The sequence below is a fragment of the Dermacentor albipictus genome, chromosome 1 (genome assembly GCF_038994185.2).
Source record: "Dermacentor albipictus isolate Rhodes 1998 colony chromosome 1, USDA_Dalb.pri_finalv2, whole genome shotgun sequence".
Taxonomy (NCBI): Eukaryota; Metazoa; Arthropoda; class Arachnida; order Ixodida; family Ixodidae; genus Dermacentor; species Dermacentor albipictus.
Window position 1 is genome coordinate 89886994 of NC_091821.1, and position 19527 is coordinate 89906520.

At 46.8% G+C, this 19527-nt stretch overlaps 1 protein-coding gene across 10 annotated transcripts; it reads right to left on the reverse strand.

Annotated features, from left to right (window-relative positions):
* Window positions 1–10670: 10670 nt before the first annotated feature.
* On the reverse strand, window positions 10671–19491 carry LOC139048734 (uncharacterized). Of its 10 annotated transcripts, none has more exons than XM_070523319.1 (3): window positions 19350–19491; window positions 17787–18558; window positions 10810–17245 (listed from the first exon to the last, which is right to left on the reverse strand). In XM_070523319.1, the coding sequence occupies exons 2-3, from the start codon at window positions 17945–17947 to the stop codon at window positions 16741–16743; spliced, it is 666 nt and encodes a 221-aa protein (XP_070379420.1). In that variant the 5' UTR covers window positions 17948–18558; window positions 19350–19491; the 3' UTR covers window positions 10810–16740. The 10 variants fall into 10 exon arrangements, 8 of the variants coding, with proteins under 8 accessions (XP_070379420.1, XP_070379383.1, XP_070379402.1 ...); XM_070523282.1 differs by having other exon boundaries at window positions 17787–19211; window positions 19350–19446; XM_070523301.1 differs by having other exon boundaries at window positions 19030–19442.
* Between the last annotated feature and the right edge of the window lie 36 nt (window positions 19492–19527).

Sequence of the window (19527 nt, forward strand, 5' to 3'; positions counted from 1 at the left end):
ATTAATGCTGCTCTTGCTTTAGTTATCCTTTTTTTTTAGTCACCATATGTGTTAAATGTCACAGCATTTGATATTATAGCATTGACATATATCAGTGGGGTGGGGGGTCCTCATCTGGATAGTTCATTTCTAATGCATACACTTTGCATGGCTTGTTCGCGTTGCCAACACCTACTGTATTACTTTGCTATTAAAACCTTCACAATTGTTTTTCACACATAAATAAAACAAGCAGTCTAAAAATGCTCCCTTGTCTCATGCAATATAGCGCTCCTCTCAACTAAAGCTGTATGTTCTCGAGACACAAGTTGACAGATACATGTTAGCTGCAAAACCTCTTAAATTTGCAACAATATTGAATATATTGAGACAAAAAAGCTATCTTGGTGAACATAATGCTGCAGATGCTGACCAGCACATGAGTAGTGCGTCTTTTATTACAAACATTTAATCACATTGCAGAGAGTGTGTACCACTTAAATCACAATCATTTTATTGAGATATTTTTGTGTCATTTGCATGTGGCAGAAGCAGGAAATAGTAAGCTGACTCTGCCTTAAAGCAAACATATGCATGAGAGAGCGCTTAAAGCACTACTTGTTCAAACCGAGGCTTTGGTGTCTAGATTTCACAACGAAGAGAGTAAAATGTGAGGTCACTTACCCTGTATTCTGAAACCATCTATGACTGGAAGCTTCATTCCACTGAGATGAGCGCAGTGCCACCCCTTGACTGAAGACGACGCTGTGTTTCACAGTAATTGACATGAAGTTTAATTAAAGCTAAGCAACCGCCTGTGTCAAGGAGTGGGGCTGCTGTGCATTTGAATCCAGGTGGAGGGTTGAGTGGAGAATACAGAAGTTAGTCATCTTTACCGATCCTTGAGCCTCTTAAGAGATTTCCTACAACATCTAAGCTCAGCCTTTCTGTTTTCTTACAGCATGATTATTACAGGTGGTACAAAACATTCCATTGTACAGTTTCTATAATTCTTTGGGAAAACATACATCACCTCACTAAACAGGAATAGGCTCAATAGGTTCACTGGTATCATCTATAGTGTTTCCATCCAAGACCTATTGCTATTACAAGGCATTGCAGACATTCAGTGACGTAGCCAGAAATTCATTTCAGGGAAGGATTCTCCACTGGCCACTACCACTCCCCCATCACCTCTCTCTCTAGCACTATATAAATGTGTGGAGGGTTTTACATCACACCAAGACAAACTCCTAGCACTCCCCGGACAGGAATGCTTTAGCAATGAGGATGCACATTTTTACGTTGCCAAAACTTTGCTTAACTTCTGACAAAAGTTTTTCATTGCTAAGACTACACCTAAAATTATGCTATCATCCTTGTGCTGTTTTTAAAAATGACTATATTAAAAATAACATTTTGTTTACAAATTGATGTATTTATATAATGTATATTATGACCTTGTTGGTACATTACTTAGGAAAGTGAACTGTGCTAAAAACATGACAGCGCTCTGTCTTGTGTCTTCTTGTTTGCAGCCCAGACTTGTTGCAGCCCAAGTAGCAGTGAAGGTCAGCGTTATTTTCTTACCAGATTTGCTAGTGAGTGGTTCAGCCATGGCTGTGTATGGAAGAGAGCGGGCACTATTTTGCAAGTCGCCTATTACTTAATTGCAGGCATTATGGGCATGCTTCCCTGACACCTGCCTATTCTAAAGACTGCAAAGCAGCAAGCAGAGCACATGCTATGACAGGGTAGGTGAATCTCAGCTAAGGCAACTGGCCACAGCTATCTGGTGTTGAGCGATCGAGCAGTGATGAGACAATCCCCCTGTGTTCCATAATTTTTCACTTCATTCTTGATGCCCTTAATGCGTGTCACCACCCTAGCCCCCTTACTGTATCATCCTCCCCACTCCCTGGAGCTCTCTGAAACTCTTTGCAGCTGATCACTGTCCCACTTTTCAACATTCACGGGGTTGTTGAATGACACAGAATTCTATAACATTCCTATATTTATGTTTCTGTGTGGACATCGAAGCCATTCACCTAGCTCCCATAGTTTGTTGTGGCGGCTTCTTAGCTTCCCTGGTCCAGCACCCCGTCCTTGATATAGATTGCCGCGCGCAAATCAGCATTCTGTAGGCCTTTCTTTCTTGTCCCGTTTTCTCTCCATTTTTTCATTCTTAGCAGTGTGTACAAACTAGCCTGAGAGCAAGCTCTTCTGAAGTTTATTAGCATAATGAAAGTCAGAGTCAATGGAAAGTAAAAGAAGAAGGTGGGGGGAGTGTTTTTTATGAGTTTTCTAAACAAGCAAGTTGATATAAGTAAGTTGTATAATAGCAAGCACCAAGTATGAAAGAATAAAAAACACATTTGCACTTCTCGTCTGACGAAATTTACTGTACTTTTACAGAAATGAAAATCATTGAAAAGGAAGTAAGTGTTTACGTTGAGATACGAGCACGTAATCTGTAAGCCTCGTAAGCTTATGTCAAGTAAAACAACATGAAATCCTGAGAGATTGAGCTTCTTAAGTACACGTGTTATAATAGGAACACCAACCTTCTTCAGTATGATAAAAGCACTGTAGATCAAGGTTCTCCACGTAGTGGAAACATTGTTAAATCTGTTAAGATGTGAATGTGGGCAAGTTGGTAACAAAGTTCTAACTTGCTAAAGCACATTACTGTCCTCATCGAACTAATGACTATAGTTTCTTGTACATGTGTCTTGATCACATTCAGCACAACATTATGCATTTTTAGCTTTCTTTAATACATTCTGTAGCCCCTCAATGGATTCAAGATGCTAGAAACCTATGTTGAACTACAAAGTGCTTGCCATTAAAAAAGACAAGAAGTCAGTTCCTGTGTTAGAAATATTTATTAGTTAGAGAAAGGCTAAAATGTAGTATGAACATTAGCCATGTCTTGAAGTTTTCATCCTACTCATTTTACAGTTGAAGCTAGCTTGCTTCTCAGGTTACTTGTGCTTAGAATTAAAGCACAACAAACAGATGAATGGCTTGCCGGGGCGTTATTCACAGAAAGTGGTCACTTTTCTCACTCTCTCCATAGTGTTTGGGCTACTGCTGGTACTGTTGGCCGCATAGCAGCCAGTGCAGAGCCACTGAGTGTCGTGTGCCGATGTGCCAGTTTTTCTTAGCATGTGGACACTTCTCCCACGAGTTTCTTCGATGTTGCCTTGACGAGGGCCGAACAGTGAATGAGCCAGTTCATCTTGAAATTTTATAATTGGCGTAGAGTTTCCTTCAAGCATGCCACGAATGTTCTACTCATTTATGATGACACATCCAACAAGCAACTCAACAGCTACCTTTCTGTACCACTTGAGTCCTTTTCTAAGGCAGTTGTGGTATAACGTCATTTGGTCACTATAGTCGACGCCCTTTTTTGCTGCATTGTAATCGAGACCGGCCTGATGTTTCATGATTGGTGCACCGTCCCTTGTTTTCTTCCCACTGTCCACCAAAGTTGCTTCATATTTGGCGACAGATGTGAGTATCAGAACAGGCCTCTTGTCCATCCACTTCAGTGCCTTCACTCCATTTTTGGACTGAAGTTCGGTAACACTGCCATTTGCAACCTTTACTTCAGTGAGATCTTTTGGCAGCCCTTTCCTCACTGAGCGAACTGTGCCACGAATGAAAGTGTCTTCCTTTAGAAGGCGAAAAGTGAGCGGCAAGCTCATGTAGAAGTTGTCTACGGACAGCGGGCACACAACTTCCTTGTAATTTTGCAGGAGTTTCAAGCATACATCTTCGGCATGTCCGATGCCAATTGTTCAGTCACACTTTCCGGCATATACATCAACCTTTAGCCTGTAACCGTCTTTGGTACATGCCTTGAACAGCCTGACTCTGTAAGAACGAAAGTCTGCCACACCATGGCACTATTGTTTCATCTATCACAACCTCCTTTCCTGGCTCAAGCACAGTGGCAAAAATTTTGGTTCAATTTCTCTACCAGAGGATGGATCTTAAAGACATGATCCTGCAACTCTGCAACCAGTTAATTGTCCGCAAAATGCCGGAACCTCAAAAGTAGGGAGAAGGCGGTCACGGCTCATATTTTGATGAATGAGTTCAACACCATACAGGTTACTTTTTGCCCAGTATATATACGTAGTGACTCGGATAGGAAGATGGACGAGATTAATACAAATTGGTATTCCAACAAATGCTTCCGTTTGTTGGAGATTGGTTTCCATCCAATTTTTCAACTTTGATTTAGATTTGGGAGTAGGAAGACGGAGGAGACCAATACAAATCAGTATTCGAATAAATGCTTTAATTTCTTTGGCATTGGTTTCCGTCCAATTTTTCAAGCGTGATTTAGATTTAGGAGTAGTTGACTTCAACACTTGTGTGAACCTGTTTGTTTCATTGACCATCATTTGCCAAATGTCATCCGTAATAAACAGTGAACATAAAGATGGGGCATAACGGCTAGATGGCAACTGAATGATAGTGGGCGGCCTAGAGTACGTGTGGTGTCACACTAGGCGAAGTGGTTGTTGCCGGTGTCCATTTCTCTAGAGATGGGCTGAGAGAAATGAGAGCATTGTATCCTGAATCATTCACCTCAGAATCATCAGTCAGGTCTGACTCTCCATTTGACATGCTGGCTGAGGTCTGTGATGGTTCGTAAACACTATCTTTGTCACTGATTTCACTGTCCACTGCTGAACATCTGACACTGAAGCACTTGACTCATCCGCTGGTGATCGCGAAGTTGCTGGTGCATTCTTCTGGCCCAAAACTAAGTTTATTTGTTTCCTCTGCATTGTGCTTTTTTTTTTCATCCGTAAGGGGCATGAGGATCTATCTATTAGACACGCTGAAAAGTTTGGGAGTAGCAAGAAAAATGCAGGTACTTATTCCAATGGGACGTATTTCAAAGACTGCTGCGAAAGTTTGCAAGAAACCCAACTGAGAAATGCGCCGCCACTCCACTCTCCGAAACAAACATGCCACCCCATGTCCAATGCAATAAAAATATATATTAGTTGCAATTTCAAACCTCAGATGGCAACACAAGAGCAAGAATTCTTGCGTGTGGGTCACTGGTGAGTCACGCCACACACAGCATAAAAACGTTTTCGTTGAGTGCATCGTGGATTGCCAGTGGGTCATAGCATTTAACATCAGACAAGTAGTCTACTGGCTATCTATAATCTCACACAACAAAAATCGTACCTCTGAGTTAAAGTGTCATAATGTTATCGCAGCAGCAAGCAGATGAATGCCCGTAACTTTGCTGCTGCATAGGAGCACAGGCTGTGCTGTGATGGCACTCAGAGTGACACGTGACTTAGATTCAAGGCAGCATCAGTTATTTGTTGAATCTGTTGCTGCAGTGAACTAATTAAAGTTTAGAGAAATAATGAAAAATACAACCCGAATGTCTGGGTGCTTTTGTTTTACTTCGCACTGTAGCAAGAGAGATGAATTTCCGTTTCGTCTCCTTTTCCCGACGTTTGCACGCGCGCAGAGAACGAAACTATACGTCATTGTCTACATGTGTTCCAGCATTGCGATCATGAATGCTCTTTTATCCTCTCGCGTTTGCCTCAGTGCTGGGGCACTGACTTATACCGCTAATTACGTGTTCTCGTGTAGAGCGCGCACTATCGTCCGCTACAGGAAACGAGACAAGCGCAACAGCTCGCGCGACACCGTCACCGGAAGTGTGCCGGTGACGGTGAAAAAAAGAAGACGGCAGGGTATACCCGCCGCGACCCCTCGGCTCCGGTATGGGAGAACGCAGTGAAGGAAATTTGCTTACACAGGCGAAACGGGGAATGTCGAGAGAGTGTTTATATAGGCGGCGACGCTCGCCTCCTGAAATCATGCGTTCGCGGCACTTCAATCATTCTCTATCTGCTGTTAATGAACCAATTTGAAAAATGCTTGCGGTAGAACACTTCTTAGAGGGCACGTAACAACTTTCAGTGTATAACCAAAATTTGTTATATAGCCTGTGAGGGGCCCTTTAAAACAAACTCGGTAAAAATCGGGTGTACTGTGGGATGTTGTTACAGCTGCGTCGAGCTTCACAGCCCTCTACACAAGCATTGCTGTGAAGCCTGTGGCAGAAATAGAGTTTTATTCAATCAAAGGACTGCATAGAGCGCGCTCTCGTGTTGTGCTACGTGGATTAAATCATTCGTTTCCTGCCTGCACAAACGTTTGCATCTCGAGTGGATTTCAAGCACACCGTATAATAACGTGCAATTCCGGCGTGCTTCGCAGCACTATACACAAGCACTGCCGTAAAGCTAGTGGCAAAAGTACGATGTCATGAAACCAGATCAATGCATACACCTCGCTATTTTGGTGCGCTGCGTGAATGGAAACATTGCTTGCCTGCCTGCACAAACGTTTGCATCTCGAGTTAATATCAAACAAATCATATAATATGTGCAGTTTCGTCGAGCGCTTCACCGCACTGCATGCAAGCATTGCCGTAAAGCCTGTAGTATAAGTAGGGTTTCATGAAGTCAAGTTAATGCGCAAACCTCGCACTTGTGGTGTACAAGGTAAACAAAGAATTCGTTGCCATGTCTCCGCAGTAGTTGGTCACGTTGATTTGTGTGAGCATATTGGTTCATGTGCCCCATCTACCTCTGTGATGAGAAAATAAGCAAGAATATCAGCTGCTATGTGTCGATGCATATGCTTTTTATTACAAGGTGTATAGGAGCAGTACATCTTACTGCATGAGTAAACCACTCATGGAAACAGTACGTTCCTTGAACATTGTAGCTATTTAATAGCCTAGGAAGCGCGCTATATTGGAAGTTGCAATTTTTTTTCTGTTCGCAAAATTCAATAACTCGATGCTTTTTCTAAAAGCAAAAAATTATAAATTTCGCAATGATACGTATGCTGCGTCAGTAAGTTAAGTAGGCAGCACATAATTAGGCTAAACCAGAGGAATATCCGCAGGTAGGGATTTATACAAATGTACAAAGCATTTAAAAAAAATGTTTTCTCAAATGTTTTCAGTGTGGAGTAAGGAGTTGCATGTGCGTCCAGCGCTGATTTCCAGCGCTTAATTTTTGTTGAACCTTGATGTAACAAAGACGTAACACTCAGCACTCTATTTTGTTACATCAATTTTTTTTTTTACAATGGAACATTGCATTCTACTATACGTGCCGCTCATGCGCCCCAAAATTTTGGCCCCTCTAAGGAAGTCACTGTTCTCTAAGTTTCGCCCGAAACTTAGATATCGCTACTTCCAATTGACACTCGTGAAACCAGCTGCAGCCACGTCGGCTTGCCGCCTTTACACCGGCCGCAAATTACTTTTAAAAAATGTGGCACGCGCGGGCCGTGTATATGCACTCTGCTGCGCGCGGACAGCCATATGCACGGGCACGGCCAGGCAAGAGACGTCGCGCGCTCTCTGACCCTAGCGCGCACTTGATCACGGGACGTGGACAGCGCGCATAAAGCTGCCATCCTTCTCGGCTCACAATCGCACCCTTTCATTCGCAATTAACCCCAGCATAAGGGATGCAACGGAGCACTATAATTTTTGTCACATTTGGACTTTAAACCAAACATCAGGGCGATGGCGAAAATTCGCTTAGGGTGTCCAAAAATTACTATCGCAATAATACACTATGGAGAAAGGTATTATGTAAATTATCTGTGGATGGGTCGAAACCCCCTAATTTCCCAAACACGCACCCATCCACTGGCACGCTGCACACATGGATCCCGCGCGGCACGCTGCATCATTAAGGCGTATCGTTCTTCGCTAGCTCTATGATCATTTATGCAGTAGTCACTTGGCGAGAAGCTTAATTTCCAACCTATGCGCAAGTGTCGTAGCTGAATTTCGAAAGTACACGGACCATATATATGTTGGCAAAATAATCGGAACTCACTATTTAGACTCGCCAAAATTATAATTAGCTGCTCACTTGAACTCATAAGAATATACTACTCAGCCGAGCTCACTCGGGCTCAAACTCGCCAAAATACTGCTCAGCTGGGCTCACTCAGATTCATGGGATGATCTCAGGGAGTCGACTCATCAGTGAGTTTGCCAGCGTATGATGTGTGCTGAACCACAAACCTGGCTTTCTTGAATAAAAACAGTTGGTCGCTGCAGCATATGGATGCACATAAGTGTAATTCAGAGTGCGCGGCATTGTAAAGGCTGCCACAGTTACCATGCCATGCTGCAGCTCATTTCAATCATGTCAAATGCAATACCCCTGCCAGCTTTTAGTCAGTCGATCAAATGTGATTGCTATTTATCTCATCACAACACCTCATTTTCCTGCCTAAGGCTTTGGGTGAATTTTCCTTGGCATCCATTTTGTTACTCTAACAGGTTACCAGTTATCTGTTGCCTATACGAAATTTGAAGTTGTGCACATGTCATGTGGACTCCATGCCAAACTCGTAGTACTGCATGCGTTTTTGCAGTTCGGTCTAGAGTTACAGAATCGCATGTGGGAGTTACTTTAGTTAGCAGCTGTAGCTTTGGAACAAACACGTGCACGAGAGTGTGCTTAAGTGTTACCTGTCAAGACTGGGAGCACCAAGGCAACTTGTGCAGTAAAGGCATGGGCAGTACGAGCCCACAGATTTTACTAAGTGTGGCTGAGGTGATGCGTCTAGATTTCACTATGAAGAGAGCCAAATAAAAGGTTGCCTATCCATCATACCTATTCTGGAGCCTTTTCTTGAGCTTTTCTAAAACATTAAGCTCAGCGTGTACACTTTATCACACCATAATTATTACATGTGATATAAAACATTGTATTGTGCAGTTTCTCCAACTCTTCGTGAAGGCATCTATCCATACATTAAACAGGAATAGGCTCAATGTTGACATATCTCCACAGTACGATCTCCAGGACCTCGTACTGTCACAATGCATCACAGACATTATTTAAGTGAACACCAGAAGTGAAGCTCTTTGTTAACATTGGCTAAAATTGTATTTTTATATAGCCAAGTGATCATGCATAAATCTGTATGTCATGACAGAACACTTTGTTTCTCACGGACTTTAGTTTACAATTGTTTTCAAGATCAGGAAAATTGTGCAGTGTGCTAGTTGGTTCAACATACTTAACACTGTTGTGCGGAGTGACGAAGGGACAGGACTTGAGCGAGAAAACAATAGACACCTGAGCACAAACTATCAACTGGTGATTATCACAAGGCAATGATTCTGCTGAAAAGTAGGAACCAAAGGAAAAGACAAGTCGTGGAAGCATACAACCTCAAGGTGGACCCACAGGGCTCATGTGTCAGCCTGCCGTCTATTTCACTCAGCAATAAAGAGATTAGCATAATCACTGACAATAGAGGGTGTAGGTAGACCGGGAAGAGGACTCCTGTGCATGCGTGTAGGCTTTATGTACGCTTCACTTGCAGAAAAATAAACCAGTTCATAGTTTGCGCTCAGGTGTCATGTGTTGTTTTCTCGCTCAAATCCTGACCCTTCATCGCTCTGCGCAACAGTGTTAAGTTTTCAGGTTGTTCACTATGTGATGTAGGAAGGGTTATATTGATGGGAAATCCCAATATTCTCGGGCATATCGCGAAAAATATGGCCCAAGTCAAGTGTCATTTTAGGCTTCACTGTCCCCTTATATAGGGCAAATAGTAATAGTTTGAATTCTATGGACGCTGGTTGCTTTTTCTGACTTAACCTAGGCAGTGCTCAGCTCTCAGTTGAAAGGAACAGGTAAACAGGAGGACTTGCCACATAAGCAGAAGGTAGCACTCCAGACTTAAGCTTAATATACTGCGTGCTTCCACAGCCCTAGGGGGCTAGTCTGTAAGTGTTGACTAAGTGGACTGTCCATTCCAGTACACGCTGAATGAATAGAGCACGAGAGCCCATGGTGACGATTGCCACTTGCTCTACCAGATTATAGCTCTACCTAATCAGTGTGTGCTGAAACAGTCCACTTAGTGGATCCTTACAGAATCCTTCCCTAGACTGATGTTTATGTTGGTAGGTTGCAAGTATTGCACTTTCTTTCCTTTGATGTGGGCAGTTCCCACATATGAATGCAATTTAACATATTGTATTCATATTGCCTTTGGTCTATACATATCTAATTCATGCTTATAACCAGGCCTACAAGCTCTTGTCCTGCATATTTATATAGCCTTCTCATTGGAGAATGGAGTCATTTTCCATTATACCCTCAAGCACTTGAAGTAGACACTGCAATAACCCCAAGGGAGGGGGGACAGTAACACAAAAACCTTACTGGGCTTGTGGTGCTGCTGAAGGATGCACACATACCATTTATGCTAAAATTCCCAGCAGACATTCCAAAGTTTGTACGAGTTCGACTTTAGCTGGCTAAACTGAATGATTCATATTGAAGGCAATTCTTGCAACATTTGGTCAAACTGAATGAAACTGGACAGCACAATTAGCTGTGTTCATCTACCATTTATACGACTGCTGCCCCGAGCATTTTGCCTGTTACTTTGCCTTTCGTTTCTGTACTATCAAGTTCAAGTACACATGTACTTTATCACTGTACAAGTATAATGGCTTCAAGGCTTTTCCTGGGCATTCAACAGTCACTATTTATTCCTATAAACCTTCCTGCATGTGAAGGCAAAAGAAACTTATTAATTCATGCTGGAAGTATAAAAAGACAGGTATTTGCACAGAAAATGTTTATTTTGAGCACCGAGGTTCTTGCTGATGTTGATATGGTGCTGGCTCCCTCCTTGCCCGAAGCATGTGCTTGCTGTACACAGCACCAGATGATGGCTTCCTAGGTCAAAAGATCAAAGTGAAATAAGAGGCATTTTGTTTTAGCCCCGGAAAGAAAAAGCAGGATTGAGACATTAACATGTATAAAAAATACTTGCCTAAAGAAAAATTAATACACAAGCAAATTCACTAAAGAGGTTCACTTTCAAGAGCGAAAGTATGGTTACGATGAAAATTACAAGGAAGCTTCACTGCTCATTCAGGTTTCGGTTCAGTAGTTGTTGAGCCACGAGGGTTAGCATGCTACATCTTGCATATTATGTTTTGTAGAACAATACTGCACTTTGAACAATGTAGTGCCTATTTAAATGAACTGACAAGGAACGCTGAAACTCCAGGCTAGTTTGGTCTGCACAAGATATGATACAGACACTGTACTGCATTCATTTAGTGTTTTTGTCACTGATCTCGTGCACAAAGGTCATTCACACCTATCCTACATGAAATGCAGTTACTTCTTTGAAGCTTCATCTAGTCCTTGAATTTGCTGCATGCTTATGTCTAAGGGAGTTCGTTTGGTTCCTGTTAATGTAGTACATCTAAGCAACTGTTATAAAATGCCCATAGTGTTCCCTTGCATGTACAAAACATTTTTGGCCCTTTCAATGCACAATACTCATTACATTTGACACTTGGGACTCGTGCAAGGCACCATTTAGTATTATATGCTTGTCCACATCTGATAATACTTTCATAGCTGGGTCATTCCCATGCCAAATGCCTTGGTTATTACTGTGACCATCTCACACTTTTCCTTTAGGATCTTCTTGTCCACTTTTAAGGAAGCACCCCACGACACAATGTCTCCATCCTAGTGGTGCTATGGAGTTAACTTATGTGCTAGTTGTAGCAGATGACGTCAACTGAAGGCCACTGAAGATAAAACTCTCTGCGACAATTCCTTTTACACAAAAAATGCAAACAATACAGAATAGTCAAAATGTAGTTATCTGGCAAGACTGGCTGCATCCATCATCTTTGTTTGGCGCAATTCTGAGGTGGCTCCATGTTACAAGACGCTTGGCAATTATTGCCATGTGACTGTTTGGGACTCTATAAAACACAAGAATTGCCTTACTCCGGCCTTTCTCTTTGTGCAGCGGCCAAGGTTATTATTCGTCCAATTGCAATGTGTCCTGTTCGTGTGTCCATAGACTAAATTCTTCACCACATTGTTTTTGCGGTATTTCGTGAGTGACCCATGAACTCATCTTGGGGTGGGACTTCTTATCTTTGGCGTTTGCTTCTATCTCTTGTCGTCAGCGCCTCACACAACTGGATGATGCCACTGGCAATTCTCTTCCTAACCACGAAGAATGCATTCGTCTTGTCACCTCTTCCGATTACGTTCTTTGGCCACCTAGAGAAAAGATTATAGGTGTCAACTCCTGTAACATTGTGGATGGCGGCGTATTCATTCTACCCTATGACCATACCCTATCTCGAGCAATTCTGATTACCCCTGGCCTTATTCGCTTCTCTGAGGGGTCTGCATTGCTTACTGCAATAAACCAAATCGAACCCCAACTGTTGCCTCGTGGATCAACTGTCACTTGAGCTGTTGACACTCATGTCGTTGCAATTGTCACGAAGACAGCTCAGTGTGTTCTTGCGTCTGTTACCGTGCGCTGAACAAAATCGTGCGCAAAGATGTTCACCCCCTGTCACGGATGGATGATGCACTAGATTCACTCCACGGTGCTGAGTATTTTTCTAGCCTTGACTTTAGACCAGGCTACTGGCAAATACCGATGTCCAAATCCGACAAAGCAAAAACGACATTTGCTACCCCTGATGGGCTCTACGAGTTCAGTGCGATGCCTTTCGGACTCTGCAATGTGCCTGCCACATTCGAACGCATGATCGATAAGTCTTGTGTGGCTTGAAATGGAAAACCTGTCTGTGCTATCTCGACGACATTGTGTTTTCAACCATGTTCTCACAACATTTGCAACATCTTGATGAAGTCCTTGCCTGTCTTGCAAATGCTGGTTTGCAGCTCAACACACGCACACACGCACACACACACACACACACACACACACACACACACACACACACACACACACACACACACACACACACACACACACACACACACACACAAATGCAGTTTGGCCAGCAAGGCCATCAAAGTTCTGGGGCACATAGTCTGCAAAGAAGGTATTCGTCCGGACCCCGAGAAGCTTACTGCCATCCTCGAATTTTGTGTCCACTGCGTCAAAAAGACATGCACAGTTTTCTTGGACTTGCTTCTTCCGGCACTTCATATGCAACTTCGCTACACTTACGTCCCCGCTCCATCAACTCCTCCCCAGTAATGCACCCTTTGTTTCGTCCGACGAATGTGAACATGCTTTCCTGCTTTTGCAACATGCCCTGACGTCAGACCCAGTACTGCGCCACTTTGATCCAACCGCGCCCACCATCTTTCACACCGACGCTAGCAGTCAGTCTCGGTGCCATTCTACTACAATGCAACAACACATTCCGCGAACGAGTAATTGCTTAGGCTAGTCGTGCACTAACCAGTGCAGAAAATTACTACACCATAACCAAGCAGGAGTGCTTTGCTGTTGGGCTGTGCAAAAATTTCACCCATGTCTTCATGGCCGCCATTTCACAGTCGTTACCGACCATAACACACTGTGCTGGCTTTCATCGCTAAAGAATTTATCAGGTCACCTGGGTTGCTGTGTGCTTCACCTACAGGAGTACGATTTCAATGTCACCTACAGGGCTGCAAAGAAGCATCAAGACACCAATGCTCTCTCTTGCTACCCTCTGCCGAATCATGACGATTCACCATAACCTCTCCGTGATTGTGTACGTCCTGAGTCCTCTTCATCGGCTTTACCCATTGTAGCCCTCGAATGGCTAAGACACAACAGCCCATCTGTCCTTGTGTCCCACTAATGCATCGACCCACACTGCTGAACTATTCTCCAACGCATGGAAGATTCTTCGTCACCTCCAAACGCCTGACTTCGTCGACAACTTAATCAATTCAAGCTGCACAATGGGGTTTTACATCGCAACATTTATCACATCGATGGCAACAAATGGGTCCCGGTCATACCATGTTCTCTGCAATGTGAGGTGCTTGAAGCCTTTCACGATCATGCGACGACTGGTCCTCTAGGCTACCACAAGACTTGCAACAGAATATGAAGTTGCTGCTCCTGGCCTGGCCCATCTTCAGCCGTTGCGAAGTATGTTGCACCCTGCGTTCATTGTCAAAGCAAACCCAACAGCTCCTTCTGGCTCTTTACAACCTCTGCCTTGTCCCGCTTCGCCTTTTGAAGTAGTTGGAATAGACTTGTACGGTCCTCTTCCCATGACCTCACATGGAAATCGTTGGATTGCAACGGCCATAGACCATCCAACACGCTATGCGGAGACAGCATCTCTACCATCCTGGACTGCTGCTGAAGTCGCCGATTTCTTTCTACACAACATTATCTTACACCGCAGCGCTCTGCGCGTTCTCCTCAGTGACTGCAGCAGTCTTCCTCTCTTCTATCCTTACCGAAGTTCTGTGCACCTCTAACACAATTCGCAAGACGACTTCCAGTTACCATCTGCAGACCAACAGCTTGATGATTGCGATGTACAGTCACGTGCAATATGAATTGCAACACCGGTACCCGTGGTCGAAGGGGTTCCAAGGCTGTGCGGCTGTGCAGACACATGGTAAGTTCCAGACCGAAACACAGCTTCAATTAGTGGTGTCTATTAAACTGCTATTTCGAATGTCAGAGCTGCTGCGCAGCCGTGGAGCCCCTTCAACAACGAACAAGAGTGTTGCAAGTCATATTGCATGCGACTGTACATCTACCCTGGCCACACGAACGGGGATGCAATCCTGTCGTTCATGACATTCGCCTATAACATGGCTACGCAACGTACCACTGGATTTAACGTTTTTTCTTCATCTATGGCTGTTCACCAAGTTTCATTCTTGATGTATCATTCCTTTCGACTCCTGTACCCCCATCAGTTCCTTTCTTGGAACAGTTTGTGTCTCGCCTCGCAGAGTGCAGACGCCTCGCCCCGCTTAACACAGACGTCTCCCAGGACGCTCGCAAGTTTCGTTACGACTCGACCCACTGTGCTGTAACTTTTTCTCCTGGTGACAAAGTTCTTTGGACTCCTGTGTGCGTTCCTGGCTTATGCAAAAAATTTTGCAACACTTCTTGCTTATGCAACACTTCTTGAATGCCCACACCACCATATCGTCGGGCAGCGAGCACAACCTGCGACACCCATGTGGCCACAGTGACGAGAGGCGGCCTGCGCAGCTGGCCGGTTGGGGTCATCAGGTTGCCGCCGGCCATCCACTGATTATATTGTTCACGGACACGGTCTTTAACAGGCTTGTTGAGCACGACGTCCAGTGGCTGAAGTGTTGACGTCATGCCTCCCGGAATGACGGCGAGTTCCGTCCTCCCGTCGCGGAGTGCCAGCTTCAATCCTGCGGTCAAGTGCCCGCGAAAGGCATCCAAGACGAGCATGCTCGGAAACCGCAAGAGTGCCCCTGGTTGCCGATTCCAGACGGTCTTAATCCAATTGAGCATGAGGGCCTCGTCCATATAGCACTTTTCATTCACGCGAACGACATCCCGTGGGAAAGCCTCTTTCGCCAGCGTCTTCCTCTTGAATATTATGTATGGGGGCAGCTTTCTGCCATCTGCAGTACACGCGAGCATCACCGTGAATGCTCGTTCCCCGTAGAAAGAAGCTCGACTTCTTTTGTGCCGCGTTCGCACACTGTGGTGAGCGACGGCATGTCGAACCACACCGGCATTTCATCAGCGTTGCCGATCTGTACCAACATGTAGCCATGCTGCTGCCGGAGACGGATAACATAGCGCTGGAATTCGACCAACTTGTCCTCGTATGCCTCTGGCTGCTTCTGCCAGATTGATTTGCGCTGTCGAAGTGCGAATCCCTTGCGTTGCATGAAGCGACGAACCCAATAAATGGAGCCCTTGAATTGTTCCTTGGGCAGTCCGGATTCTCGGGCGATCTCAATAGCTTTGATGCAGATGAGTTCTGCTGTGACTGGCAATGATCTGGCACGATGCTCGCGGACAAAATCCGCCACCCTGTCTTTGAGCTCCGGGTGCACTGCGCCATAGAATAAAGAACTTCGTCAGAATAAAGAACCGCGCAGCGCCTGCGAGTTGGGCCGCGTCGGTCACCAAGGGGGCGATAACAATGTGGATGCCGAAAGGTCTGCGCTCCTACATGCTGCCAGACGACTATTCATGCTGTGCCAAGGGCCGGTATGTAAGTCAAGGGGTGAACTTTTAGTAATATTTTTGGGAAAAAACCTCAACCTATATTCCGCACTATACGGTACTCGCACTGCTGGAGACATATGCCGTGGCCGAGAACCTACGGCTTCCCGACTACACGGGTGCCACCACCTGTGCCACATGCAGTTGCACTGCGGCACCCTGCCTAGATGGAGTCCATAAGCCAGGAAAGCCACGCACGCACGCAGCATCCTGGCGCGTGCTGTTCTACCTGTTGCTGACATCGCCGGTGGCCCCTTGGAGTAATGCGCCGTTGTGGTACGCCTTGGCAGCCAGGACACGGCTGTGGCGAGCATCTGCATCCGTCCAGGAAAGCCGTGGGATCCCTCCAGCCCATCCAGCTGGCTGTTCGCCTTGGTGGGCATGCAGTCCTGTGCAGTGACTTCAACGCACACCACACGGATTGGGGAAGCCGCAGCTGCACCCGCTGAGGCAAAGGCCTCACAGATGCCATCAGCTGAGCTGGCCTGCTGACCTTGGAACACCAGGGAGCCCACCTACGTCTACCGCAGAGCTCGCACAGCCATTGACCTCTCCCTCAACACTGAGCAGTGCTCCTACTCCTGGGCCACAAGTTCGGACAAATGGGGGTCTGACCACTTCCCTATTGTGATCAGCCCCAGGTCTGGGAGAAGGCCTAGGTCAAGAACTTACGTCACAGACTGGTCCCTGTTCCGGAAGCACTGCAGCAAGTTGGAAGATGGCCGTGACTTCCTGAGCGCCATCGTGGATTGTGCTCAGGCTGCCACCGTTCAGTGCTCTACCCAACCAGATACCCCCGCTCCGGACCTCCACCTGCTCAACATTCGTGCCTCCAGGCGCCGTATGGAGCGTGGAGCAATCCGGACGGGCAAGGCAGAGCATTGGACCGAGTACAGACGTGCAGATGCCCGCTGCAGACGCCAAGCCCGGCGCAGGAGGAGCCTCTGCCATCGAGGGCAGGTCCAGGGGACCCCTGGCTTGGAGACTGCTCAAATCCCTCACCAGCAGGAGAGGAAGCCTACAACCTGTCCTCGCCGTGGCCATCACGCTGAGCATCAGCGAAGAGGCCCTTGCGGAGCTCCTCGCCAACCAGTTTGCGCTGGCTGAACCACGCACTGCAGCCATCCTGAAGGTAGGGCAGCCTTCCGTCAGCCTGCCTAGCTGCCTGCACAACCACCACACAGGGTCTTCGCTTCTGTAAATGGCCTGTCATCCAGTCTTGGGAGCCTGGCCTCACAGTTCATTGGCCCAGAAAGCAGTCTGAGCGCTTTTTCGCTACCTGAGGGCAACAGACTTGAGTGCCCGACTATAGACATCCTACACTTAAGTTCTCTCTCTTCCTCTTTCACTCCCCATTCCCCTCCCCACGTGTAGGGTAGCAAACTGGACTCAGCCTGGTTAACCTCCCTGCCTTTCCGTCTTCCCTTCTCTCTCACCACCCAGGGTGGCCATCGAGCCAGGTTATGGCTATCTACCAGGACCCGCTGACGCTGCACGAGCTCCAAGCATCGCAGTGCACCAGGAGCCCAGTGCACCAGGAACCCAAATGCTTCGCAACCTGGCCGCCAGCGAGCAGCTGCACCTGCTTGACTGCTTAAACATCTGGCAGTCAGGGCAGGTGCCGGAGTCATGGCGCACAGCCTACGTGGCCCCCATCCTGAAGGCCGGCTGAAAAACGTGAGCTCCTATCGGCCAGTCTCACTCACCTCTGCTGCTTGCAAGCTGATGGAGGCCATTGCTTTCTGGCCGATGAGCAGATAGGCTTCCGGCGGAGCTGATGCAGTGCGGACTCCATCGTGGACGTGGTCTCCACGCTGGAAGAGGCCAAGGCCTGCGGTGAGGCCGTGCTCCTGGTGCTTATCGGCATGAAGGGGGCCTTTGACGGCCTGCCCTATCCAGTCGTTCAGCAGGCCCTGGACCTATTTGGTAGAGGGCGTCCCACAAGGATCAGTGGTGAGCCCTTTCCTGTTCAACCTGGCCCGACTGCCTGCTGTCCTGCAGACTGACCCCCACAACCACGTGAATACCTCCATCAACGCGGACCACATCGCCCTATGTGTGCGAAATCCACCACACAGCCACAGCAGTGCGCGCTCGGCTCTGCAAAGAGCCCTCGACACCGCCGCTGCTTACCTGAGCTGCATTGGCCTTGCCATCTCGGCAAGGAAGACAGAGGCCATGCTGCTCCACCCAAGAGCAACCGCCCGCTGCACAGCTGCAACTGGAAGGCGACCTTGAAGCCCGGCAGTGACGTACCCGGGACTACACGTTCATCACCGGCTGACCTGGCTGCCTGCTGTCAAGACCCTGCACGTCCAGGTCCTCCGGGTCCACAAGGCAGTCTCCCAGCTTGTTGCCCGAGGACAGAGCTGCACCACTAGGTGGGCTCTGCGGCTGTACCATGCAGTAGCCACCTCACGCCTGCGGTACGTCCTCCCACTCGTGGCACTACCACGTGCCCGTCTCAAGAAGCTGGAGCTGCAGCATAGGGCCGAGATTAGGTTCTGCCTGGGCGCTCCCTGCAGCTCTGAAATCGCTGCAACCTTGGCCGAGGCAGGAGCATGGTCCCCATCACTCCTGTCACAGCCCACATTCGACAATCAGCCACAGCTGTGCACATCGCTGAATGACACTGCGTTCAGGAATATCGGTCACATACCGACCGCACACATAACCCCCATCACACCTGCACTGAGCATTACGCTGCGGAGAAAGCTTATCAGTGAATGGCTACTGACAGCGCAGCGAAATTTTGGTTCTAAAGCAATTTTTCCCGACCGTGCAATGAGGCCGCAATGCGAGACCGCAACGAGGCCGCAATTTGGTGACTTTATTCACTACCGCCCTTAGCCGGCAGATCTGAACCGTGCATCAGGAATGTGCATTTCCATTGGGGAACAATAGAAACTCTTATTTAGGCTAAACAAGCGCGCGTACGTACGTACTTACATGCCGCACTCGGGACATCTGCCATTCAAATATTCTGCCATGTAGCAGCACCGTAACCAAGTAATGTTACTGTTACGTGCTTCTGACAAAGACTCTAAATAACTCTGAAGGAGCGCAGTTCCGTGTAATATACGTTCTCTGCATTAGGACACTGTAGCACTGGCTGGCCGGTGTGGCGGTCCCTGCAATGCATCACAAAAGCTCGTGAGGAACCTGGCTATAAAGTATCATCACAGAACACCTATATATGGCATCATGCAGTCGAAAGATTAGCTACGCGTAGTAGATGCACATCAAACGCAAAGACGAAGTATACTTACGAGAAGCAAAAGCCCGAAAAATAAGCGATCCACCGCTTCGTGCACTCCGAACCTGCCATATGCCATATTATGCCGCCAAAAAGGCCGGATGTGACATCACGGACGTGAAAAAAACAAAGACCTGATGTGACGTCCCGGACGTGACGTTTGGGTGAACCTAACGCTTGCGCTGCGTTCA